The sequence below is a fragment of the Ipomoea nil genome, unplaced genomic scaffold, assembly GCF_001879475.1.
Source record: "Ipomoea nil cultivar Tokyo-kokei standard unplaced genomic scaffold, Asagao_1.1 scaffold1421, whole genome shotgun sequence".
NCBI lineage: Eukaryota > Viridiplantae > Streptophyta > Magnoliopsida > Solanales > Convolvulaceae > Ipomoea > Ipomoea nil.
The window spans coordinates 8,648,666-8,676,250 of record NW_017617849.1 but is presented as its reverse complement, the minus strand read 5'-3'; the positions used below and the strand labels follow the sequence as shown (position 1 = coordinate 8,676,250).

Below are 27,585 nucleotides of genomic sequence, written 5' to 3'. Positions count from 1 at the left end.
CATATGAATGTTGAAAAGTACTGCACTATTCCGATTCAACCACTGCTTGAAAATGCATACATACATAAACTACATAAGCTCAAAGCAGCAAAATCTTATATTCTCGATCAGCTTAATCGTCTTATTTAGGAGGGGGTCGGAATGGCGATATATATATATATATATATATATATATTAAACATCGGTGACAAGGCGGAGATATTCCTTGCCGGAGGGGAGATCGACGGTGTTGAACCCCTGCGAGAACTGCTTCTTGGCCTCGTCGGTTGAGACGCTGGGAGAGATAACCACCGCCTCCCCCGGCTTCCAGTTCACCGGCGTCGCAATCTTGTGCTTCGCCGCAAGTTTCAGCGAGTCCAGCACCCTTATCACTTCATCCATGTTCCGGCCGGTACTCGCCGGATACAGAAAGCTCAGCTTAATCTACAAATTAAATTAAACAAGCCGTGAAAATTGTCGCCGATATGATCATATATAAGATAGGGTAGGGACAGTAAAAATTAAACCTTCTTGTCGGCGGCGACGATGTGGAGAGCCCGGGAAGGAACCTGGTTGCCGGCGGAGTCTTTCTCGTCGGGATCAACCATGTTGAGAAGCTTAATGAGTTTCCTGTCGGGATCAGCGATGATGGGGTATCCGACCTTGTGGCCTTTGTTGTAAGCTTCAATGTCCTTGATCCACGCCTTGTGAGACTCGACGTCGTCGCAGGATAAGCCAAGCAGCTTCACTCCACGCTCCGCGAACTTGTCGGCGTAGGCCGCCATCATCCCCAGCTCCGTCGTGCACACCGGAGTAAAATCACCTGAACCATACATACAGTCGCCGGAAAATCAAGAAAACAGAAAAACAACAAAACCCATTATATTGCATGAATACATACCAGGGTGAGAGAAGAGGACAACGAAGGTGTCGATGTAGTCATGGAGCTTGAAGGTGCCATGGGTGGTTTCAACTTCAAGATTGGGGATCTCGTCGCCAATGGTAAGGCCCGGCATGTTTCAAGAGACAAACTATGAACTACTCGATCTGCAGGTTGTGTACGAGGTAATATAATGTTGGGGGGAGTTATATAGATATATATAGGGCGGGGAGAGATATGAGATATAGATGGAGAGTAACGGTTGAATTAATGTAGTAATGGAAAAGGTGAGTGCAGTGCATGAAGGGAACGTGTCAGTGAGGTAGTGTGTGCAGATGTGGCTAATGGCGTCTGGCACATGCCGTGCATGCGGCGTCCGGTTGCGTCACCCGCTTCCACGTATTCGCGTGTGCCCAACCTAACCTGCCTTCAATTCGGCTACACTAGCTGTACTAGTCACTAGACGTGTGTGTGAACGCAATCTCATGGCTCCTGCATTATATTCAATGTAATGTAATATTATCTTTAGAAGGGTGGGTAATTAACTTTGAAAACCGTTTTATATATGCAATTAATTAATTCTTTTATATTAAATTGCATATGGTTTTTGATACTGTAAATACCAGGTATACGCGGGGGTGACCCGCGTGTATCTATAACTGAGTATCAGAGTTCGGAGTTTTTAATAGTGGGTTGGGAAGCTCCAGTCCAATTAAGTGTCTCCAGGTCCCACCTCAATAGTAATAAATGCCCTATTTATAGGAAGAGGAGGAGGCAGGCCCCGGGGTTCCGGTATGGACAACATGTGGCAAGCATGCACTGGTCACCCCGGAGGCTGCGTATTACCTCGTCACGCAGCGATGCCACACCGGAGCTCCATGCGGCGCGGGGTCGAAGGCCCACTGGTCGAGGCCCGAGCGGAGAACGGTCGGGCTAGGTTCCCGGCCGGCTCACGTCAGGGCCAACCACGGTACGACCGGTCTAGAAAAGGATCGATCGGGAAGGCGTCCGGTCGGTTTCATCGTCCAAAGGTCTGGGATGACAGTCCCGAGCGTACAGTCATGACAACGGGGTGTATACCCTATCCATTTTAATTAGGATTAATAGGACTGGTTAGGTTCTGTACGGTCATTCACAATTAGGTATTTATAAATGCACCATTAAATGTGGTGTATTTTGTGGTACATTGATGCATTTTTGAATACTGTGTGATGTATTTTTGCATATATAATTGTGAATTTACACCGACCACACGGGAAACAATGTCCGCATTTGAACCAGTATCTAATAGGGACATACGGTTAGGTGGTGTCTTCAAAATATTGCACTATATTTTTCAATTTTGCTGAGACAAGAAATTTAGTTAGTTTATATTTATGGATTTTTTTTTGGTAATATATGTATGATGGGACACTGATCGAGAGTTTGGTGAATAATTGAATTTATTTATATCAAATGACCAGTTGGGGACTTGAGAGTTTGGATTAAAAGTCGGAAGTTCGAAACCCTAATCTACGAGAAATGAATTACAAGAAGAGAGGTAAAATGTCAACCAATTTAACAAAAGTTGCCCCCATATTATTATCTATTCTTACCTTCTTTCTTACGTAGTATTTCTGAAGTACTATATACCAAGTTTTGTTGATGTGTTCAAGGAATGTTTTGTATAGACAACAAACATCCCCCTCTCTGTATCTATTTTTCCAATGTTTAAAATGATTTTTCACTATAGTTATAAATTCTTTTTGAGGAAACTACAGTTTTTAATTGAAAAATAAAGTTGTACACAACCACTTGAAATGAAATGAGACCTGCGTTATACTACATTACAGCACAGTAAAATCATCCATAAAAGTATCTTTATATGGCCTTGAGCTATTACACTATATATCATATACTGTGATAGAAGAGACAACACTCATGCAATATGAAGCTATACACTACAACTTGAAATGAAAGACAGCTAAACGTTTCTCTAATTCTCAGCTTCATCACTAATCACTGCAAATAGTAACAAGCCGTTGAGCTTTTTTCTCACCATCAGTCGATCTTCACGGAGCTGTAGATTTTCCTGACAAACCATAAGCAAGTGTAGAAGCCAATTGTTCCGGTTAATGCAAAGAAGGTATATGATGCAATCAACATATAACCGAAATATAAAATGCCCGAGACAAGCTTAGTGATTTCCAGTTTGGTGAAGAAGTAGAAAATGGAGTAGAGGAAAAGGTAGAGAGCTGAAGAACCGGCGGTGAGATAGGCCCTCCACCACCAATTGTAGTCCTCGCTGCACAATTGGAAGTAGCAGAGCACCACGGATATCTCTGCGCATGTGATCAGTAGGATGAGGAAGACTATGAAAAGGAAGCCGAATATGTAGTAGAACTGGTTAAGCCATATGGAAGTCAAGATGAAGAACAGCTCAATGAAAACAGCTCCAAAAGGAAGGATGCCACCAATAAGAATTGAAAAGGCCGGCTTCATGTACCATGTCTGCTCGGGTATTTGCCTAGGTATCTTGTTTGTCTTTACTGGATCTTCAATGGCTGGTTTTTTGAAACCCAAATAGCTACCCACAAACACTAATGGCACTGAAATCCCAAACCACAAACAAACTAGCGCAAACATGGTTCCAAATGGAACAGCTCCAGAAGATTTCTCCCCCCAGATCAGAGCATTAAGTACAAAGAATACTGCAAAAAGAATTCCAGGGAACATGAAAGCAGTTTTCAAGGTAATCCTCTTCCACTCTGTACCCCTAAACATTTTGTATAGACGTGATGAGGAGTAGCCTGCAAATATGCCCATGAAGACCCATAATAGAACCATGGCTGTCATAAGCCCACCTCGGTTGGAAGGCGAAAGGAAACCCAACAATGCGAAGATCATTGTCACAAGGGTCATTCCAAATATTTGAACACCGGTTCCAACATAAACACATAGTAATCCAGGATTCATAGGAGGCCTGAACACATCTCCATGAACAAGCTTCCATCCTGTTTCCTCCTGTGCCTCATCTTGGGTTTCCAACTGATTATAGTTTGCAATATCTTTGTAGAGGGTTCTCAGCATAATCATGGCAACCATACCAGAAAGGAAGAGGACAATCATTAGGGAATTAATAATGGAAAACCAGTGAATTTGATCATCATTCATAAGAAGGTAAGTATCCCAACGAGAAGCCCATTTAATATCACTTTCCTGGGGTGAAAAAAATGGCAGCGCAGGTGAGACATGAAGATACAATAAACAATCTTTCAAAGGAAGAAGCACAATGGTTCATATGAAAATACCTTGAAAGACACATCATAAGTGAAAACAACCTCCTTATTTGTGTCTACTTCTTGGGGAACTGTAGTACCCTGCAAAATATTTTTGGTATTCTGGTTGCATGTTGTCACCTGGGGGTTCTTCTCATTCCACTCCTTGTACTCGTGATTAATGCTGTCCACAGAACCAAGCTCAGTCAGAAGAGATCAGAAGAACATTTAACATAGTTTAAGGGGTATTATTGTGTTAGTTTAGTATTTCTTTTTCTTGATTTCACATTTAAAAGAACTAAAGAGGTTCTGAGATAAGTCTCCTGCCTAATCTCTACAGAGCTCTCCCAATAAACCCCTTATCTATGCTTTCTCACTCTAAAACTCTCTTATTGATTCTATATATAGACCTAATAAGAGAAAAGGATTACAAGAATACCAATATAGACAAGAAGGTTCTAGACCTTCAATATGTACACATATTTGAATTGTTTGTACTTTACCAGGTGATAGTTTCATCTTGTTTGTTGGAATAAATGCATTCTCAGCTTATCAAGGGGAAAAAGAAAGGCATTTGAAATTGAGACAAGAAAAATGCCCAAAATAGACTGTGTTCTTCAATATTAGCAGAGAACATGTGAACCATTTCTACCTGGTTGGTGTAACTTCAAATCCCACTATTCGAGCGGTGTCAGTTTCAGTATCCTTGTGATACATGACTCTAAAGCTTAAGTGGTTATTGATGAAATATTTCTCCTCTTTACTCTGTAGAAGCAAGCAAATATAAAACTAGTCAAAAAAATTTCTGAATGATCAGTAATCAAACAACAGCAATTTGGATTCTACACTGACCCCTGCATAGTTCCCCTTGAACCCAACACGAAAACCATGTTCGTGTATGGTTGACTGAGTTCCATCCCGCTTTTGTCTAATTACAGCAACTGGAAGGTTATCCAAAATCCTGCATGGATTTCCATTATTCTTAATTGAATCAAAATGAAACCAAGTTATCATTCTTAAACAACAAACACCCTCCTCTGGCAAAAGAACATCACCAAGAAAGTGCATGCATGTCAGCACTGAAAAAGACTACAAATACACTGTTGCAGCTAAAACTTACATGTTAACCCTATATTCATCATCAATTTTTTCTTTGAAGTTCTTTGCAGCTTCAGCATCAAGTTTTACTAGACAAGCCACCTTGCAAGGCAACTCTTGCCTCATATTGAACTGTCAATATAATCCACAAAACATAGACCCCATCAGCAAAGTACAAGCCTGATACTTATCAAATACTGGTTTCTGTTTCAACAACTGCAGATTAAAGGGACAAAACAATAGATGCTTACAGTATAAACTGAGTTCTCTATCCGATCACCTCGAAGAACCTCCCCCAAATTTTCTGCATTATTCATAATTTTGGTAGGCTTGCAATACTTCAGGAAATAATAGTCATACGGAAGCTGAGTCTTTGTGGAAGAAAGCTTGTTCACTTTAACAGCTAGTGGATTACCCTGTCAAGAATGCAGACAGAAAATTCAAAAGGCGTACCATGTAAGAGATAAAATTAAGCTCTCCAACCCCACCCCCAAAACACACACACACATGACTAGAAAGCATTGACTACAAATTAGTTCATCCAATCTAGCCAACTAGAAATTTACAAGCAAGCCTCTAAGCCTCTTTTCCTCTGTCAACTTGCAGCCCATCGTTCCACATAAAAACAATTATGCTCTAAAATTACTACTGGTGGAAGTAATACGCTGAAATACAAACAAATCCGTAATCAGAACTGAGTATGTTCACCAAAGGTGACCAGCTAACAATGCACAGCTACTGCCTAAAGTAGAGATCGACCAAACGACTAATCACCATTCACATCAATCCACAAATAAAAACGCACTTCCACAAGCTTTCAAACCAGAGATCCAACCCAGAAACATTTTCCAGATACCTAGAAGGAGCACGGATATGGACAGACAGATCCATATAATCCTAGTAGAGAATTCACTATAACCAATCGAAGTTTAGGAAAACTAGTACAGAGCACCATTTAAGCATCGATTCAAGAGCAAAATACATACAACAAATTAAATAGAAAAAAAATTATAATGCAGAACATCAGAAGCGTACAGTTTGAAAATCTCGAGGAGCAACGCCGGGGAGGTAGAAGGATTGCGCAGACGATACGAGGAAGAACAGAAGCGAGACGATGGATATCGTGTTCACCCGACCCGACATCCTTCTGCCCGTTTCGAACCGATCCATTTCAGCACAATCAGAGCTAACAAGCGGAGAAGCACGGAAACAGTAGGAAGACCAGTGGAAACTGGAAAGGGGGTTTTATGGCGAGCTTTTTAGTGACCGGCGAAGACTTTTGGATATGCTAGCTAAAAGATTTTGCAGCCAACGTCCTTCTAGTTTTCTTTTATTGCATAAGAATCCATGTAATTTTGAAATTATTGAATCCTCCCTGTTGAAACTTCCCAATTTTTCACCAAAACACCATCAGTGATGAAAATAATAGTTGTAAATTGTAATTTGCACCAAAACAAACATAAATAGTTCTAAATCATTATTTTTTAAAAAAAAATAAAATAAAAACCAAAATATTGTGAGGTGCATGTTAGTAGTATTTTTGGAAATAATAGAGATCATCATATTCATTTAATCTTACACAAAAAATCTATTTTAGATGGAAACAAATTATTTTTATTAATAACGCATCATAATCTTATTATAATCACTAAAAACACTATAAAATTATAATGTATATATGCGGATAAAGTGTTACAAATAACCTAATCCGTAATCTTATTGTACGAGAATTATGTTTTATTCACTCAGTCACCACGTTTGAACTGTTTTAATGGCTTTATTTACAAAATGGTAAACTAAAGTATGCCAAATGAAAGAAGACTAATTTTTAAAGGCCACATATATGATAACTTCTTATTTGTTTGGTTTCACATGATCTATGTATTGCTCTCGTTATACGTCTTTGATGACAACCACACTCTTACTAATACATACTCCGTAAGTATTAATTAAGGAGTTGAATTGTTGAAATTGCACGGCTCTCCTACAAAGTTAGGTTGTGCTTTCCCTTTATAGTTACTTTATTGTTTTTTCGGAAATTCGTCTGCTTGTATTGCATGTTCATTTCCACTTACTTGCGAAGGTTATTTTCCATTTGGTTTTGAACAATGCATATATTCCCCTCGTAGCACGACTCTAATGACAAATATGATTTTACTAATACGGAGTACATAACTAAGGAGTTGAAGTATATGAATTCCGTATCCAATCCCCTTATATGAAGTTCTACTAGGTTTTTCATAGTTACGTTCTCACCATTTTCAAAATGTGTTTTATTTCTCTTGCATGTTCTATCTCACGTTGCTACAAACCCATGCCGCTTTCATGTTTTGTATGAAGTTATGCTTGGCTTTTCGCCATTGCTTTCTCACTTTCTTTATAACGTGTTTTAATTCTCTTGCATGTTCCAGCTCCCTTTACTACACCCACAAGTCACTTTTCCGTCTACCTACCACACACTACTCTTCATGTTGTCCCACTTAGGTTGATCATTTCCCGCTTTTTTCTTGTGATTCATGCTCATTGCTACAGAGTTAGACAATTGATCACAAACAATTACCCTAGCTAATCAATCACGTCTAATTGCTCAAAAATAATATAATTGTGCAAAAAATACCCCTAGATCCTATCATTTTTTTAATTATTATTATTTTTTAAATCTTCAATGCTCTCAAGCCCATTTCATTATCCTCGATCCCAATTTAAATCGATTAGCTTGTATATATTTATCCATAAATTTGTTTTGGAGCCACATATCCCAACACAATGGAAAAGCTATACTTAAGATATGGCCTAAATAAAATATCATTTTCAATATATATTTATGACGTTTTTGTAACCATCAATTAAAATAATGAAAATTTAATTTGAATATTAAAATTTAAATCACCATTCAAAATATGCTAGAACCACACTTAACAAAGAACATTAATTCCACCCCAAAAAAAAATCAAAAGAATTCAATTGCAAAAAATAATAATAATAATCAAATTAGTCAAAATGTAATATCAAACTAAATATATTGAAATAATTTATTAGTTTTTTTTTTAATAGAAAAAAGAAAAAGAAAAACATTGATAGCAAAGCGGCACTTTTTAAGACAGTCGCTCGCGGGAGCGAGATTATCGTATTTAAAATCATAGACATGCATTCTTCTTCTTCAAACTCGCTTCCCGGTTCGAACGCACAAACACAAATACAAATGCACTTATAGTTCTCTTTCACGTTTCATACATCTTTCCATCATTGACAGAGCTTCGTCGCAAACAGATGGGTGAGCCTTCAATTCCCCGTTGCTCCCGTTCATTTCGATTCATATATTGGTTTCATGATAGCTTTTGTATCAAATTTAATCAATGATCCGCTTTTAATTACGCATTTCCATTTGATATGGATTTTGTTTGTTCTATAATGTTTTTTCTCTTATCGCCTAATGGCTAATGCTATTAATTGCCTCTCTTTATCATCGGTTTGATCTTATGTTTATTGTGATTTCAATTTCATACGGTTTTTGAATGTTTCTGATCTGTTCCAACGTGATCTATATTATTAAACTTTGAATTCTCTGTCATTCTTATATAGCCAACCTAGATTGGCTATTTCTGCCTAGTGTTAATTGGTTGGAGCTTAAGCATGCTAATTTACTGATGAAAATGAAAGTATTTAAGGGAGTGTTAGATTTCTTGAAGTTTGTTTATTTATTTATTTTCCCCCTTAAACATTTGTTCCTCTATGTATATTCAGAATATTTACATTACTTATCAATTCTTTTTTCGCGGGGTAGGAGGAAAGGAAAAGATTGGCTATATGCCCTTAGCTAAGACTTCATCTTCATTTTACTCTCCTTTAAAAATTACTTTATAACTTTTCTTTTTTGTTGTCGAGGGATACATGTGATGGAGAATGTAAGTAGTTTTTCTATATATGGATTTTTTTAGGTTCTCATATATTGTAGACAAGCTTATAAATGGTTATGCATAATTAATGAAGTATTAATGCTACAAATTATATCGAGAGCATTTTCTGCACGTTCATTGTTAATGATGAATTTCTCTTCTTTTATGTTTTCTCTATATAGTTTCTTGCTAAGTTAATTACTTGTCTCAGATAAAAAAGATGGGAGTTGTGCGACTCAACTCATTGACGGGGATGGTAACTTCAATGACGTCGGAATTGACAATTTCATGAAGGAAGTCAAGCTTGCAGAATGTGGACTGTCATATGCCGTAGTATCAATAATGGGTCCACAGAGTAGTGGTATGTATTTTTTAGTGGAAGAACCTTTATGGATCCTCTTCATACTTTCATTTGTTATTTGGTAGGCTTGAAAATTCTCTTCATATTGATTAGAAGCATGAAGCACCATTGAACTGATTAAGAATAGACACATAGACACAGCAGCATTGTCACCCTGCCCCCACCCTCCAAGCTGAAGGGATTAAAAAGAGAGAATATAACTCCTTTTTGTTTTGTCTTTTTTTTTTTTTGGTTTGTTTTTTTTGTTTGTTTGTTTGTGTTTTGTTTTGTTTTGATCTTTAAAAATGTAAATTTTGCATGTTCTACTGCCTATGTTTTGATTATCCACTTTATACAAAATCTTGACCTTATTTGTGTTGTGATTCTGCAGGAAAGAGTACATTGTTAAATCATCTATTTAAAACAAAATTTCTAGAGATGGATGCTTTTAAGGGAAGGCATGTCTTCATCAAGCTCCTGTGTTTATTCCTCTTTCTTTTTGCACTTAGTTTAACTGATTGGATTTTGTTATTCTTAGGTCACAAACAACTAAAGGTATTTGGATGGCTCATTGTGCTGGGATTGAGCCTTGCACACTTGTAATGGATTTAGAGGGCACTGATGGAAGAGAGCGCGGAGAGGTATGGTTGAAATAGATTCTTTGTCATGTTTCATGGTATGTTTCAATGTGGTTCTCACAATTGTTGCTTCTGAATATAAGAACTGTGCTGCATTTATCATTATATAAATATTGACACAAATTCTCTATATTTCAAGCTATCTTCACAGGAGTTCCTTGTTCTCATATATTGTTTTATCAAATCAACTTTGTTATGTGGCATTGCTTATTGCTCCTAAGATAATTTCCCAAAGTCTTATTTAGTTTGACTTAGCTTTAAGATCCTTTCTTTGTTTAGTGAAGTTCTGTCCTGACTTCAATCAGATCTAAAGAGCCCTTATAGGTAGGCACTATTAATTTATTAATAATTTATTGACACTAGGCTTACTGGCTATATGCTTGTGCTCATTTGTTCCACTTGCCTGACTTCCATGCAGCCATTGGTGCTCTGAATGGTAATAGAAAATTTGCTTCTGATTTGGTATATATTTTGTTGTTAGGATGATACTGCATTTGAGAAGCAAAGTTCCTTGTTTGCCCTTGCTGTTTCTGATATAGTTCTAATAAACATGTAAGTTTGTCTTTAACCTATTATGGGCAAACAAACAACATACATTATTAGATTACCGTGGATTCTCTCAAAAGTTCTTTATGTGAGTAATAAGGGTGCATCTTCAGGTGGTGCCATGATATTGGTCGGGAGCAAGCAGCAAACAAGCCTCTGTTGAAAACCGTTTTCCAGGTACAGTACAATATGTGCAATTTTTTCTTACAAATAGCAGGACAGAGGATGATTTACTGATTCAACTTTACTGCAACAGGTCATGATGCGATTATTTAGTCCCCGTAAAACAACCTTGCTGTTTGTTATACGTGATAAAACAAGGGTATGAACCTTCTTTCTTATTGAGTCATGAAATTTAGATCTAATAACATGATTGCCTTGTTTGCTGGGTTTGTTTTGAAATGTAGACACCTCTTGAAAATTTGGAGCCTGTTTTGAGGGAAGATATTCAGAAGGTACTGCACTCTACCTTTATTTTATTTGTTATTTTGTTTTATGTTTTGCAATTTACTTTATTTATTTACTTCTTTTGGGTTCAGATATGGGATTCTGTCCCAAAGCCAGAAGCTCACAAAGAAACTCCTATAAGTGAATTTTTTAATGTAAGTTTCATCATGATAGACTCTTATCAGTCTATCATAATGGTAAGTTTTCAGTTTTATTTGGAAATATGCATGTTTTTAATTGAATCTATTGCCAGGTTGAGGTGACAGCTCTTAATAGTTTTGAAGAGAAAGAGGAACAATTCAGGGAGCAGGTAATTAAATTTGTTATATGTTCTTGGCTTCTAATACTTCCCATTCATTATAATCATGCATTTTCATCCATGCAACTGAAATTGTTACATTTATCAATTTGGTTAACCATTTTGAGGGTTTTTTCCCCCCATGAAGGTGGCTAACCTAAGACAACGGTTCTTTCACTCTATTGAGCCTGGCGGGCTTGCTGGAGATAGGCGGGCAGTTGTTCCTGCTTCAGGTTTTTCATTTAGTGCACAGCAGATATGGAAAATTATAAAAGAAAACAAGGATCTTGATCTTCCTGCACACAAGGTTATTACCTACAAATCTAGCCTGAATTTTCTGGTTAAGTATTTTTCTAGTTTCTTGGTGATATATATGGATTGTGTGGTACAAATAAAGGTTATGGTGGCCACTGTACGATGTGAAGAAATTTCCAATGAAAAATATGCTGCTTTTTCTGCAAATGAGGTATATTTACTTAATTTTGGTATGATTTAGTTAAGTGCATTGTGCTCCCATTGTTTCCTCTAAAGTATAGAACATCATTATTGTTTAATATCATAGGAATGGTGTCGACTAGAGACAGAAGTTCAATCTCATCCTGTGCCAGGATTTGGGAAGATGCTCAGTTCAATACTGGCTACTTGTCTGTCTGAGTAAGCATATTTATTTTGTTGCAGATAGCATGCTGTGAATGCATATGCACCTTTATGGCTTTATCTATTGAATATTGATCTTGAATAGCCCTGAACAGATTTCATTTTAGCTCTCATAATCCATGCACTGTGTGATAAAATCCTTTAAAATTTCAATGATTCATCCTTTGCCAAAGGGAACAATTTTATGTCTGAACTTTATCTTGTTCTTGAAATCACACAATAAGCTGATGTTCGTAAAGGAAACTGATTCAATAATCTGATTGTTCTTCTGCTCAGTCTAACAGCAGAAGAAAATTGTCAGTTGTTTCCTTCTAAAACAAGATGAGATCAGGTTAAAGAAAAGTAAAATTGAAAGTGGCAATGTGACACCACAAGTGGAGCCATTCTTTGTCACTCCTTAAATTTGGCAATTTGGGTTTGCTGTTTAAGGGTCATTCGCTGTGTCTTCTTGTTCTTATGATGTCTATCACAATTATATTTCTTGCACAGTAAACAACTTAGAACTTAGGAGCTCATGTGGACATGGCCTAACAAGTCTTTGCATTGCCAGGTATGATGCTGAGGCCACATTCTTTGATGAAGGTGTAAGAGTGGCAAAAAGAAAAGTGTTGGAAGATAAATTGTTGCAGGTAATGTTGGCTCCGAACACTAAAAAATTTTCTATTTACACATGGATGCCATAGGCCAAAATGTTAGGTCCATTTACTATTCTTCAAATTTCAATAGCATCGGGCCACTTATCCCCCCCGCCCCCTAGAATTGTAATTTATAACTAGATTATGTTATTTTCAAATATCAAAACTTTAGAGCAGTCCATCTTCCCCTATCACAAACTCTCAGAACTTGCTCTAATAAATAAGTTCAATGATATTTACTATCTTCTTGATAGGATATATTTGTTCTGGATTGGTATATCTATCTTTTTCAAAAATAATTTTTGAGAAGGAGCTGCTGAGAACGTCATAGAGAACTACAGTTCCAAGAGTGATATATTGGTGTTCTCTTTTCTGTTACATGCTGGTTCCTCTTGATGTTATTCTTTTCTTATGTTGTAGCTTGTCCAACCGGCCTACCAATCCATGCTGGGACACGTGCGATCTGAGGCTATGGAAAGATTCAAAGAAGTGTTCAATAATGCATTGAATGGAGGGAAGGGCTTTGCCGTGGCTGCTTCTGAGTGCAGTGAGTCTTGTTTGGTGCAATTCAACGAAAGATGCAAAGGTACATGATTTAACATTCTCTCTTGCTCCTTGGCATAGTAACATCTACTGGGAAGAAATATAATTGCATAGTCTATTATTATCCTCCTCCCTCTATTGGAGAGGACAATGAAAAGTGGCGCATTACATTGTTCCTAATTATCAAACATGAAGAGGAATAGTTAATATTTTCATACTCTGGGCTGGGGGTATTGTTATATGGTAGTTACAATTTGAAGTTATGGGATTATTGCTAACTTATGGTATGTAGATTATGGACTTTGAAGTATTATGGTACTCAGTCTCTGAAGCAAGTAACCATAATTCTACAGATGCTGCCATTGAACAAGCTAACTGGGACTCATCTAAAGTAAAGGATAAGTTCAGGCGTGATCTAGATGCCCATATTGCTGCAGTCCGTGCTGCCAAGTTGGCTGAACTTACAACACTTTATGAGGTAAATTGACATGAGACCAAGTAGAAGAAAAATAAAAATCAAGAAAGGGGGCATAAAAGTTACCTTTGCATCTCATAATAATAGTGTGTTATTAATATCCAAGGATCATTTTTACACTGAGCATCTTTGGAATCTGCAACTAGACATGGAGGATCATTTTTATGCTCAATTCTGTTGCAATTGATGAGAATTTTTGTGCAGAAAAAACTGAATGATGCATTATCTGGACCTGTTGAGTCTCTATTGGATGGAGGTAGTGATGATACATGGCCAGCAATAAGAAAACTACTAAATCGTGAGACTGAAACAGCAGTCTCTGGTGCTTCTGCTGCACTTTCTGGTTTTAAGATGGATGAAGAGGCCCATAATAATATACTTTCAAAATTGAAGGATTATGCTATAGGCGTGGTTGAAGCAAAGGCAAAGGAAGAAGCTGGAAGGGTTTTGATCAGTATGAAGGAGAGGTAGGCTAAAATGTTCAGTAGTAAACCTTTGATTTAGGCTTTCACAAAATATGATCGAATTCTTCCTAAGGTACTTACCACAAACTTTTTGTCAGGTTTTCAAGATTATTTAGTCATGATTCTGATTCAATGCCTAGAGTCTGGACTGGAAATGAAGACATCAAAGGAATTACCAAAACTGCTCGTTTATCTGTATGGCAATGCTTATTTGAATATTGCTGAGCTAATTATCCATTTAAATTCTGCAAATTAACCCGTGTTACGTTCATTGATCTCTTCCTCAGTCTTTGAAGATACTCTCAGTTATGGCCGCAATCCGATTGGAGAATGAAGCTGATAATATTGCAAAAATTTTGACACTTGCTTTATTGGATGGTAAATCAGCGTCTACTGGTAATAAAAGTATCACAACATATGACCCTCTTGCCTCAAGCACTTGGGATGAGGTAATTACATAAATTGGATAATCTTTAATTTGAAGAAATAGAGAGAAAGAGTTGCTCGTGCTATTCTTTTAAGCTAGCATGCTTAATTAATTGCTATAGAACCTTCTGTTGATCGACTGCAAGCTTGCATTTTCAAGAGCTTCACTTCATATGATTTTCATTGCTTTTCCTCTATCCTTGTAACAGATTCCTTCACCGAAAACATTGATCACACCTGTCCAGTGCAAGAATTTGTGGAGGCAATTTACGACTGAGACCGAATATACTGTCACCCAAGCTATTTCTGCTCAGGCATGCCATTTCAAATGCTTTTGTGAATTGTTCTTGCTTTTGGCTGGTAGGCTTGTTAGTTGTTTACATTACTACTTTAATGGACTTCAAATAATGCAACTTAGCAGCCAAACCAAATAATGAGTTGAAGATAATCATATTTAAAGTTCAAATCTGTATGCATGGGGGGTTGTAAGGTCAAGCATTCTCCTGATACCTGTTTCTTGATTCGCAGGAAGCTAGCAAGAGAAACAACGATTGGCTACCACCTCCATGGGCAATTCTTGCCTTGGTTGTTCTGGGATTCAATGAATTTATGACACTTTTGAGGTACTTTGTTTGCCTTGTTCAACTTCCTACCTTTTTTATATATAAAAAAAAATTATATTTAGGTGACGAGAGAAATCCAAAGTCACTACCTGATGATGTGTTCAGAATATACCTCTAAGTTCCCCACTTCAAACCAAGACGGCATAAACCGCTCCCATTAAAAATCAAACTTAAAATCTTGTAGATAATATACTAATAGTTTAACCAACTTGACTAGAGTTTCGCTAACTTCCTACTTCTTTCTTGTTCTCTTTGTGGATCCATGACTCCCACTGGTTTTGCTCGTTTCAGAAATCCTTTCTATTTGGCTTTTATATTTGTGGCGTTCCTGCTTCTAAAAGCACTCTGGGTTCAACTAGACATTGCTGGTGAATTCCGCAATGGAGCAGTAAGTTTTCTATCTATTCCCTAGCTAGGTCTCATTTTACACGAATGATATGGTTTTTAAATATATAAATAAATAAATTTGACGTCCTAACACAAAATAAAAATTGATGGGTACAGCTTCCTGGAATTATTTCTTTATCAACAAAGATTGTTCCAACCGTGATGGACATCCTAAGACGCCTAGCAGATGAAGGAGCAGCGCGCCCAGCAGCTAATGCTCAGAACCCGAATTCTACTGGCCGCAATTCTTCCAAGAGGAACTCGAGGAGCGATTACTCCGGCGCCGAATCGTCGTCCAGTGCTTCATCTGAGGTTGGTTCTTCAGAAAGCAACTCTGCCTTCACTAGCCCAAGGGAAAGCAAGAGGCACTAAAAGTTGTATCGTTTTGTGTCATCTGATCTGCATTTGACACACCGCACCGCATCCCACGGTTTTGGTCATTGGGTTTCAGTGTTTCACCCTAATCCCAAGGAGATTTATTCTTTTATTTATTTATTTATTATTATTATTATTATTATTATTATTATTATTTACATTTGGGCAGGGTTGTTTGTAAGCCGCTAGATAGAACTATCCTGCCATGTTTTTTTTTTTTTTTTTTGGAAGTTGTTTATCCAGTAGGGTGTTGCCTATGATATTGTCCAGCGAGAGGCAAAATAACATTGTGTTTTGTTTTGTAAAATGTTTAATTTCTGTTCCCATAAACCTCATATCTGCCACGCATCCTAGTTTTTCTTTAAACTGTCTCATATCGTGTTTTTCTTGGATTGTCCCATATTTTTTTTTTGTTAACTGTCACCTTAGCTTTCAAATTGATAACTAATACGAGTAATTAAAAATAAAAATGCCATTACAACTAGTAATAAACCAAATTGATATTAATTCTTGTGAATCGATCACCAAGACTAAAAATTAAAATTGTATTTATACAATTTGTAGGCCAAATTGATATTAATTTTGAGAGATGTTTGTTTCATAGCTTTAAGCCTTTAATATATACTGCCATATTTGATTATGATTATTAAATTATTAAGTATTTAACTTCAATTAAAATTTCAATTCTGATGTTTGTACCCCGGCCAGCGACGGCGGGCTAGGGTTGATTAGTAAATGAGCGGTAAATTTTGTTAGTTGGTCCAGCTCGATCAATTACGCAGGGCAGTACCATTATGAAGCAAGTTTAATGGCTCCTTTTTTGTTTGGTACGAAGAATAATAATTCTTTTCTATAATTGATAAAGACATTATTTATCACTATATTATGTCATTATGGCTATATCAATATAATTCACAACAACCTTTCAACTGCTTAATGGTAGCTAGGCTAGGGTTTTGGTTTACCCGCGCATCCACCACCGCACGCCAAAGATATATTGCTACAAAGATTTTATGCGACAAATTCGATTAGAAAGATGTGCATGCAATAGACTCGATTAAGAAAGTTTTAACAAAAATTAAACTCATAATCTTTTTGTATAAAAATTATTTTTAATCCACTCAACTACCATTTTTTAAAAAATATTTTATATTAGTTAATGGATGTGACCGTACCACTACTTCCCACATATTTGTTGGCAATGGTGGCTGGCAACTATCATTGAAAGGAAACTAACAAGCATGTGATATTAAATGGATTATAAATATAGGCTAGATTAAAATACGTGAGTAATAAATAAAATTAAAATCCTTACCAATTTAAGCATGCAATCAAGAATTTGAATTCATGTGGATACAACAATATCCTATCCTTAAAAAAAATTATCCTTGACTGAAATTCGGTTGGATTAGTCCCACACATATTACGAGAAATTCCGCAAGCCACACATTCGGTTGGATTATGTCTGACGCACTCAATCGAAAAAGTATTGGTAAGAAATAAACTCGTGACATTTTGGTAGTTGATACGAGAGTCAGATTCTATTCATTTGAGTAAGATAGTCTTATAAAGCTTGTTAATTTAAGTGTTGCAGACTTGTAGTACTATAATTTATGGCATAGTAGGTGCAGCCCGGCCCTGATAACTGCAGTAAATATTTACGGGCTATACGCCCTATGACAAGTCATATTCTAATAAATATTCAAAACCAAACAAAAACGAGTTAATTAAACAGTGAAAATTCTTTTCAAAAATCAAACAGTGAAAATTATAATGGATATTGTGCATAAGATAATTTAGAATTTAATAAATAATAATAATAATAATAATAATAATAATAATAATATATTATTCGGCCTTGATGAGTTATACCTTTCTATGCGTACTATAACCTTGTAATATTAATTTATAGTGTGTTAATTTAGATCAATTTTTTTGAATGCTAATTTAGATTAATTTAAAGTTTTAGATATTATCAAAATTATTTGAAGTGAAACTCTTTAACCCGATGGAATCACGTAAAAGGAGTAACATGGAATGGATCAATCTGTTGATAAGAAAATATAAATTGGGAACAATATAATTTTAGTTGGGTAGGTAATGGGATGGGCGAATGTTGAAATTAGATGGAAAAAAAATGGAAAGGCGGAAGTAGGGACAAATGGACAATGCTATGAATTCCATTGTTCATTTCTAAGACCAAATTAATGCACCACGAGTTTGATTCTTGCCAACGTTCTCTCGATCGAGTTCGTTGTATATGATTTTCTTAGTGTGATTTACGAGTTATTACATATGAGTAGAATTCACTCAGTGCATACGCTTAAGTAGTAGTTAAGGGTTTCCGTTAAGAGTTTGAATCCCCTCTAGTATAGAAACACCAATCTGGCCAGGATTAGTTTGAGTATAGTACGAATTTAAATGTGTCTCTTACAGTTAAGGTCTACTAAGGATATCTTATGGTCTGACAAAAAAAAAAAAAAAAAATCTTAAGAAGAGTCGAATTAGAAATATTGCATTTGACTAAACTAAGTGTCTGATCAACTTAATTGTAGGTTGGCCCATAATATGTAACGTAATTAGCTTTCCCATCATCAATCTTTATCAGCATATATATGAATCAACTAATAAACAAAACAAGAAAACACAACATTAATACGATGCGTGAGAATAACAAATAGTTTGTCACTCAAGATTCAAGAAACTCTAATTTTAGTCAATGGTCCACCACCACATTAATGCAAAAATAAAAGCTATAGAAATATATACTACTTATACACACATGTACATTATTTACGGTTACACGTATTATCATTTTTATTATATGATCTAATACTTATCCATCACCACCGATCTTTATCAACATAAAACAACATAGAAATAAAAACTAATTAAAAAAACATGCACAACATTAATATATACGATATATCAAGAATAACAAATAATTGGAATAACTCGAAAAACCCTAATTTTAGTCAATGGTCCAGCACCACTTTAATGCAAAGAGGAAAGTTATGATGACAAGTATATATATATAGGGTTCTTGAATGTGTGGATTTGGTTATATACAGGCTGGTGATCTGATCCCATCTAGTAATGGCAGTTCAATTCTGGGCCATTCGATCGTCTCATCTCACTGTGAAGAAGGGTATTCAAACATGAAATGATCTCCTTTATTTCAAACTTGATATGCAATATAATGGTACTTAATTGTGTCAAGTCACTTGCATTCAATGTTATAGGTGGTGATTAAATGAGAAGCCAGTTTGGCTGGGTTAAAAGTTAAAATTGGTTGAAAAACAAGTTGAAATTTTAACCCCATCACCTACCCAATAGCCCGCAGCTAGAACATGTTATAATTATTTGGTCGGGGATACCCAAACAGTCATATGAAATAACCCTAGCTCTGAAGAAACGGTGGTGGGTTTAATTTGTAGAAACTACCTCCGATAATGTATGATAGACAAAGTAGCAAAAACCATAAATAACTCCCCCAAACATACCATCACCAGAGTCCATTAATGAGTAAGTGCGTGATTTTAGTATGATATCAAAAAATAATATTTTCATTGCAGTGATAAAAATTACATACATAAATAATAACCGTGTATATATGTACCAAATAAACCCTTTAATATAATGATTTAAATAAACATTAAATTGGAGCAGAGTAACATTAATTTGTAGCTTGTTTTACAGGTTCATCATCGATTATGGCCCTGTTTGGTAAAATGGCTGTTAGCTGATAGCTGTTAGTTGTTAGCTGATTGTGTTAATTAGAGGGTATAAATAGTTGATAACATTAGCTGATTGTAGAAAAGTGTTTGTAAATTAACCCACAGCTGTTTGGTATAATTCCTTTTCCTAAAAAGCTAATTGAAAAATTGCTTAGAGTAGCTTTTTAAATTTTAGCCTTTTGGAGTTGCAAAAAGCTAATTAACCAAACATTTATATTGATATTTTAACTAAATCAAACAATTAATAGTGGTCAAATAAGCTAAAATTAGCCTATAGGCCAATTTTTTACCAAACAGGGCCTATATGAAAGTTCATGCACCTACTCTAACTAACAGCGCACGCAGCTAGCTGTATATATAAATATATATGTTATTTTGGTTGAAACCTAGCTAGCTAACAATAGATTGGGCATGTGAATTTTAGATAACATTTATATCAACTTCAATTCATTTAACGACAACAATTTACTAACCGAATGCCGCCTCACACACACACACACATGTATGTTCTCCTTTAAAATTTAAAAAAAAAAAAAACATTTATAATATGATAAGAGGTAAACTCACTACCATTATATTACGCGAGAGTGTGTATTAGGTAAATCTCAGTCATCATATGTAATAGTTTGTAAATTACACATGAAATTAAAGATCAACTGCATTAAGAAGACTATGTAAGTATGACATGCTTAACTGAAAGGGTATTAGCAATAATTAAACTTATGACGTTGTGATATTAATTATTTTTTTCTCTCCAACTTTGTATATACGTCATATATATATATATATATATATATATATATATATATATATATATATGTATGTATGTATATATTTAAAAAAAAAAAAAGAAACAAGAAGCAAAAATAAATAAAATTTTCTTTCCTAAATTATTGAGAAATATATGATTTTTTTGGTCTATCAATTATATATATACCATCATCATTTGTTGTCCTTCAATTGTTCACAAACTACATATAAGAGTTAGGTAACTCACGCTAACAAGGCTCTGTGCGACGGATTTAACTGTTGAGGTGACTATGTTGCGAATTTGTAAAGAATTGCACGGCATTTACTACATATTTACACAGTATCCGGATATAATTACACTGCAAGATTCTTCAAGCATGTCTGGGACTGTAGCAGTGCAATCATGTAGTGGTTACAGTGCAATCCTTCACAAATTCACAAGTTAATTAAGATTGATTCTCCCCTGATTAGAAATCTTTCAAACACACCATATAAGTAATTTATTTGAAAATGTTATTGTAATAATTTTGATCATATTCATGAATTATTTGTGAATTATCAAAATACAATTAAGTTGTTATCTGAGACATGCAATGCATAAGAATTAAGAACTATGTAGAAGCTCCACCGCTACATATATAGGCTGGCGTAGTGAGCTGTCCAGTTTCACGTAGCTGAGCGTAATAAGTTGACAGACCAAACGTACAGTTCATGAGAATTGAGAATGTATTCCGATCCAAAGGTATAATAACATACATGCATTAAAGTTTAATTTTTTGTTAATAAAATAATGGAATCCAACGGCCACCAATCTTTCATACGATGGATGGATGGATGGATGGAGCCCCCCAACTGTGGGCATTCATTTCTACATTAAATAAGATGGATCAATTTCCATTTGGATTTTCCTCCACATTTAATTCTATCTCCCCAAGATAATGCACATCAACCATTACTTCATCTCCTTTTCCACCCTGTCTTTGCCATTTTTCTTACGATACCAATAATAATGTTTTTTCTTTTTATTATTACTCAGCCGCCTAAGTGTTCTAGGCGTTAAGCGCCTGACTAGCGTTTAGCGCCTTCTAAAACATTGGTCTTAAGTCAGAATGCTTCTTCAAGATCGTAAAGTTTTAGTTAGTGTATGGTGGCAACTTAACCCTGGTCAGACGATTGTTGTGTCGAGATTGATTTATTGATCTTCTTGATTTGAATAAGTCAGAGTAGCGTAGACTGGTCAATTATAAATAACATAAATTGATTTATATCATTATATATTATTCTTTATTAACTAGAATTACAAGGGGACACCTTTAAATAGTCACAACAATTTTTTTCACAAATTAAAGTTTTTGTTACTTAATGGGTAGATGGCTGATTCCTCAACTTACCAAATTCTTGCGACAATTATCGATTGCGATCACGTGCACATTTATAATCACACCATCCATTTCGCTTTAGTAGTTAATTAACTGCCTAACTACCAATTAATCAGAATCCGGCCGACCAAAATTCTTTAACATGAAATACGAGAATCGATTTTTCAACTTTTTTTTTTTTTTTTGAAAACGATTTTTCAACCTTTCAATTGCATTAGCACTCACTTAAAAATTATTCGAGTTAAATTAAATTGTTTTTTTTTAAAGTATAACACTGAAAGTAGTGTAGTATTGAGGTGGTACGAGAATACGGAGAAGGATTGCTGCTAGCTGGCAGCCAAAGGGCTACTGATGAGTATATATATATGTGTGTGTGTGTATAATTATATATATAACTCGAGTTTCAACTAACATTAGAGGGTGTGTGTATATATGTATGAAAATTAGATACACGAGAAAACAAGGCCAACCAACGTAAGCCACTTTGAAGAGAGAGAGATAGATTGGTGTTTTCTGAGGTTGTCTGTGGGTTCTGTCGTCCATGGCTGCGGTTGGGCATCCTCTTTTACTTCTTCTGGTCTCCTCGCTTCTATGCGCCATCACTTCTTGCCGAGGTTACATTATATTCTCTTCTCATCTTCTCTCACTCTAATCATATATATATGTTTTCTGTTATAATTAAAGCTTCTGATAATCTGATCCGATCTGCAATGGCGATTATATTATATTGTGTGTGTTGCAGGGAGAGAGAATAATAATTATTTCTGGAATGATAAATACCCATTCATAAAATATGCCAGCTCGTACTCCGCCGCCGCTTCCTCCTCGTCATCGTCGTCGTCAAACGCCGCCGTGGGTGGCGGCGGGAACAGGGATTATGATTACATTATAGTGGGCGGCGGCACGGCGGGGTGCCCATTGGCGGCCACGCTGTCGCAGAACTTCAGTGTTCTGCTGCTGGAGAGAGGCGGCGTGCCGTTTGCCAACTCAAACGTGTCGTTCATGGAGAACTTCCACATCACCTTGGCCGACACCTCGCCGTCGTCCGCCTCACAGGTCTTCGTCTCCACCGACGGCGTCTTCAATTCCCGGGCCAGAGTTCTCGGCGGCGGGACTTGCATCAACGCCGGCTTCTACACTAGAGCTAGCCCAAGGTATCTACATATATATATTTCTAATTTATCCTTAAAAAATTATATTATCCAAAAAATTTAAAAAAGAGACATTTTTAGTTCTTGTAATGATTCAATTATTTGTGTAGTAAATTTAAGTTTTTAAATTTTTAGTAAAATATCATATTTAATTCTGAATGTTTTAATAAAACTCATATCAAATTCACCACTTCATTAATAATCTAATTCTGATCAACAGTCTCTGGACCACAATTAAAGGAACCAAAAGTACTATTTTTTTTTTTTTTAATATGCTAAAGAATTTTCTTCACTCTTTTTATTTATTACAATTTCATACCCATTAATTAATTCTAATTAAAATCTCATTTATGTATATTAGTAAAAGAAAGATAACGTGACACTAATTTTTTTTTTTTTTTTAAGTTACTTGTTTTATTTTTGTTGCCGGGGGAAGGTGGGGTGTATTGGGGTTTGGTCGGTGAACGGTGAACGGTGGCTTCCAACCATAAATGTGAGTCCATTATTTGGTTATGAGGAAAAAGAAAAAGAAAAAAAACATTGAAGAATACATATTATCGTGGTCCGTTCCATTCTCAATTCTAACACCACATGTGCATGTAAAGGGGAGTTGTTATTAGTTCAATCCGTCTTATGTGAAAGTCCACAATCGTGGTTTAGTTTAGGTGAAATATGTTCAACGTAACTAACTTTAATCGAAAATGTCAATAGACAATTTTGTATGGAATCAAATTTGAAATCTTAGGATTAACAACCAATTGTCCGATCAACTTGGTTGGGATACGGTTAAATTCCCATGCAACTTGACATGCAAAAAACTATCAATCCTTTTTGTTTGTGACCAAACCCTAATGTATACATACATGATATATACATAGCATCCAATCAAAATTAATTTAATTTGTTCACGGAAGTCACAACAATATGTATTACACAATCACATTTCTCATTCATTTCCTGTGGACATACATGTCCTCATCATATACATGACATGAGTCAAATAGTTAAAAATTAAGTAACACGGTTAGCTGATTAGGTTAGTGGGTTTGAGTAGTTGATATCAGATATTTGATAAATTAACTGTTAGCTGATAGCTAATTACATACAAAATGATTTTCTCAAAAAGTTGCTCAAAAAAAAATTTTTAACAACTTTTTGAATTTTAGCATTTTGAAAAAATGAGCTGTTACAAAATTTATAGTGATCAAACACTTATATTGAATGTTAAACCAAGTTAAACAGTTAATAGTGATCAAATAATCTAAAATTTAGCATTTTGAAAAAATGAGTTGTTACAAAAAGCTAATTAATCAAACACTTATATTGAATGTTAAACCAAGTTAAACAGTTAATAGTGATCAAATAATCTAAAATTGTCTGATAAGTTAACTATGTTACCAAACAGGTCATAATTTGATAATAAGTTATATTTTTGTAAGTAGAGGCCCCCCAGGAAAACACCAGTACCTGTGATTGGTTGGATGAATTTATGGGGTGTTGATAATTACTTGGGTAGTATGTACTTGTTGAAATCAGAATATTTATGGCTCTCCTCCTGCTTTTCCTGTGTATATTAAATTAAATAATTAAGAAGAGGATAGCTACCACAGTTTTATTGTCAATTAATTGTGTTGTACTATGTTGTTGGTGTGACATGTGGTATCAAATTTCTGTTCCTATTGGCCTTTTTCTTTTCTTCTCCCAAAGTGAGGGGTAGAGAATCAGTGGGGAGTACGTACATATATTTGTGGTTATTGTATGTGCAGTGTGTGTATCTGATGTATGTATGCATATGTATATGTAACTGGGCCCACCACTGCTCAATTACACCACCCCAACAACCCCCCACGAGGCCTCATTTATGTCTTATCATCTCAGCCACAACATGAGAATTCAGTTATATATATAACTTTTTCCCTTTTTTGCATGCTAGGTACATATTTAGCATAATTCAAGATCGTGGTACACTTTAGACCATGTTCGGTAAATGGTTGTTAGCTGTAAGCTGATTGTGTTAATTAGAGGGTATAACTACCTAATAACATTAGCTGATTATAGAAAGGTGTTTGGTAAATTAGTTGTTAGCTGATAACTGTTTGGTATAATTTATTTTCTCAAAAAGTTAATTGAAAAAGTTGATTTGAGTAGCTTTTTAAATTTTAGCATTTTGGAGTACAAAAAGCTAATTAACCAAACACTTATATTGATTTTTAAACCAAGTCAAACAACTAATAATGGTCAAATAAGTTAAAATTGACCTATAAACTAACTATTTTACCAAACAGGGCCTTAAATTGATAACCTGGTAGTCTTGGAGGTTCGAACTTATAACCTAGATGATAATTTGTAGTTATAGTACGTGAATGTTCAGATCCATGACCTGATTGATACTCCGTAGTTGGTAGTCATGGAAATTCAGACCCATGACCTAGTCAGGTTGATATATAGTTGGTAGTCAGTTTGAACCCATGACCTTTAGTTTAAGTCGGCTCTGATACAAAATCAGAATGTTTTCGGTGTGAACTAAAAGCGCTATGACATATTTGTTTATGGTTTTGTAGTTATATCAAGAAAGCAGGGTGGGATGCAAAGCTGGTGAATGAATCCTACCCATGGGTAGAGAAGCAGATAGTTCACAAGCCAGAGTTGACATCATGGCAAGAAGCATTCAGGGATGGGCTGCTAGAAGTTGGGATTTCACCTTTCAATGGCTTCACATATGACCACATCTATGGAACCAAAGTTGGAGGCACCATTTTCGACAGGTTCGGGCGGCGCCACACCGCTGCAGAGCTGCTGTCATCAGCCAACCCTGCAAATCTTGAGGTTCTGGTGTATGCAACAGTGCAGAAAATCATGTTCGACACATCATCGGGGAAGAAGCCGAGGGCTGTGGGAGCCATCTTCAAAGACGAAAACGGGGATGAGCACAAAGCATTTCTGTCGAGAAAGAGGGGAAGTGAAGTTATAGTGTCATGTGGAGCAATAGGGAGCCCTCAGCTTCTGATGCTCAGTGGGATTGGACCAAAAGCTGAACTGCAGAAGCTGAACATACCTGTGGTTCTTGACAACGAAAACGTGGGGAAGGAGATGTCTGATAACCCTCTCAACACCATCTTCGTCCCCTTGAAACAACACGTCCCTCCCTCGCTCATCGAGACTGTGGGAATTCCCAAGATGGGGGTGTACATCGAAGCTAGCAGCGGGTTTGGACAGTCCCAGGATAGCATTCACTGCCATCATGGCATCGCCTCCGCTGAGGTCAGTAATATACTCCAACACATTAATGGTTACCCATGACCTTTGGTCTGGCTCTATACCAAATTGAAGCGTGTGCTCCATCTCAACTAAAAGCCTAAGCTAATAGTTGGATTGCACATTAATGGTTATATGCTCAACAGTTATGAACAGATACTACATTGTAACAGAGTCAGTAGTACTCGAAATTTCTCGATTTAGGAATCTTGGAATACTTAACAATGCTCGTGTTTCTGCAGTTCTGCTATGTTTAGCTTGATTAAGCAATACTTACCGTGTTTCTGCTAGTGTTCTTGAAATGCTGATTCTTGAGAACTGTCTGGATGCAGATAGGGCAGCTTTCAACCATTCCACCTAAGAAGAGAACAAAGGAAGCAGTGGAAGCATTCAGGAAAAGCAAGAAGGATCTTCCCCATGAAGCATTCAGGGGAGGATTCATACTGGAAAAGATCGCGAGCCCCTCATCGAGAGGCCAGATTCTGCTCAAGAACACCAATGTGGAGGACAACCCTGCTATCACCTTCAACTACTTCAGCCACCCGGATGATCTGAAGAAATGCGTGAATGGGATCCGGATCGTCGAGAAGATCGTGAAGTCCAAACGCTTCTCCAACTTCACGCAATGCGACAAGGAAACGCTCGACAGGCTGCTCAATATCAGCGCCCAAGCTAACGTTAACCTCATCCCCAGACACACCAATGACACTCAGTCCCTGGAACAGTTCTGCAAAGACACTGTCATCACAATTTGGCACTACCACGGTGGCTGCCACGTTGGCAAGGTCGTGGGGCCCGATTATCGGGTTCTTGGCACCCACAGGCTCCGCGTGGTTGATGGCTCCACCCTCACTGAATCCCCCGGCACCAATCCTCAAGCCACACTCCTGATGATGGGCAGGTTAGTCTGAATAATAATGCACACAATCTTTAACAGGAAGAAAAGCTAATAACTTCATATATATCATTACATTAAATGCAACCAATTTCGATGCAGATACATGGGAGTGAAGATACTACGACACAGATTAGGGAACAAAGCTGGCGTGTAAAGACACAAATCACCTCGCAGTTAGACTAAGCATTTTTTTTACCCATCCCGCGTTTTGTCTGGCATCATGTTCGGGTGGTTCTAGTCACTGTAATTGTTGGCAACTTGGTTCAATGTAGTCTGTAGAGTATTGCTTGCTATAAAACAGTATTCTGCTGCTTCGTCCATACGTATTTTATCTCCAGAATGTTTGCTCGTTTTCTTGAAATCTCCTGCAATGAAATGGTAGTAGCATTTGTATCTCTGCAGAACTCAAATACAAAGAACTGATTCAATTAGTACATGGTGAGGGCATGCA

General features: G+C 36.4%; 4 protein-coding genes across 4 annotated transcripts; 2 read left to right on the top strand and 2 right to left on the bottom strand.

Annotated features, from left to right (window-relative positions):
* Positions 1-4: 4 nt before the first annotated feature.
* Positions 5-1,066, bottom strand: LOC109187601 (1-Cys peroxiredoxin A). Its single transcript, XM_019337836.1, has 3 exons — positions 881-1,066; positions 507-802; positions 5-423 (listed from the first exon to the last, which is right to left on the bottom strand). Exons 1-3 carry the CDS (start codon positions 993-995, stop codon positions 175-177), a joined length of 660 nt encoding a protein of 219 aa, XP_019193381.1. The 5' UTR covers positions 996-1,066; the 3' UTR covers positions 5-174.
* A 1,587-nt stretch (positions 1,067-2,653) lies between these two features.
* LOC109187595 (transmembrane 9 superfamily member 7-like) lies at positions 2,654-6,463 on the bottom strand. Its single transcript, XM_019337825.1, has 7 exons — positions 6,250-6,463; positions 5,466-5,630; positions 5,237-5,346; positions 4,969-5,077; positions 4,769-4,881; positions 4,150-4,300; positions 2,654-4,057 (listed from the first exon to the last, which is right to left on the bottom strand). Exons 1-7 carry the CDS (start codon positions 6,382-6,384, stop codon positions 2,900-2,902), a joined length of 1,941 nt encoding a protein of 646 aa, XP_019193370.1. The 5' UTR covers positions 6,385-6,463; the 3' UTR covers positions 2,654-2,899.
* A 1,944-nt stretch (positions 6,464-8,407) lies between these two features.
* On the top strand, positions 8,408-16,301 carry LOC109187604 (protein ROOT HAIR DEFECTIVE 3 homolog 1-like). The gene is made up of 23 exons (XM_019337840.1): positions 8,408-8,488; positions 9,322-9,471; positions 9,842-9,908; positions 9,989-10,091; positions 10,570-10,640; positions 10,748-10,811; positions 10,891-10,956; positions 11,042-11,089; positions 11,174-11,236; positions 11,335-11,391; positions 11,528-11,686; positions 11,777-11,845; positions 11,942-12,033; positions 12,587-12,665; positions 13,092-13,257; positions 13,568-13,692; positions 13,894-14,156; positions 14,252-14,348; positions 14,441-14,602; positions 14,789-14,893; positions 15,108-15,202; positions 15,494-15,590; positions 15,707-16,301. The coding sequence occupies exons 1-23, from the start codon at positions 8,485-8,487 to the stop codon at positions 15,959-15,961; spliced, it is 2,457 nt and encodes an 818-aa protein (XP_019193385.1). The 5' UTR covers positions 8,408-8,484; the 3' UTR covers positions 15,962-16,301.
* Positions 16,302-22,216: 5,915 nt separating this feature from the next.
* LOC109188305 (protein HOTHEAD) lies at positions 22,217-27,529 on the top strand. Its single transcript, XM_019338925.1, has 5 exons — positions 22,217-22,444; positions 22,573-22,984; positions 25,543-26,242; positions 26,569-27,137; positions 27,234-27,529. Exons 1-5 carry the CDS (start codon positions 22,372-22,374, stop codon positions 27,286-27,288), a joined length of 1,809 nt encoding a protein of 602 aa, XP_019194470.1. The 5' UTR covers positions 22,217-22,371; the 3' UTR covers positions 27,289-27,529.
* Positions 27,530-27,585: the final 56 nt, after the last annotated feature.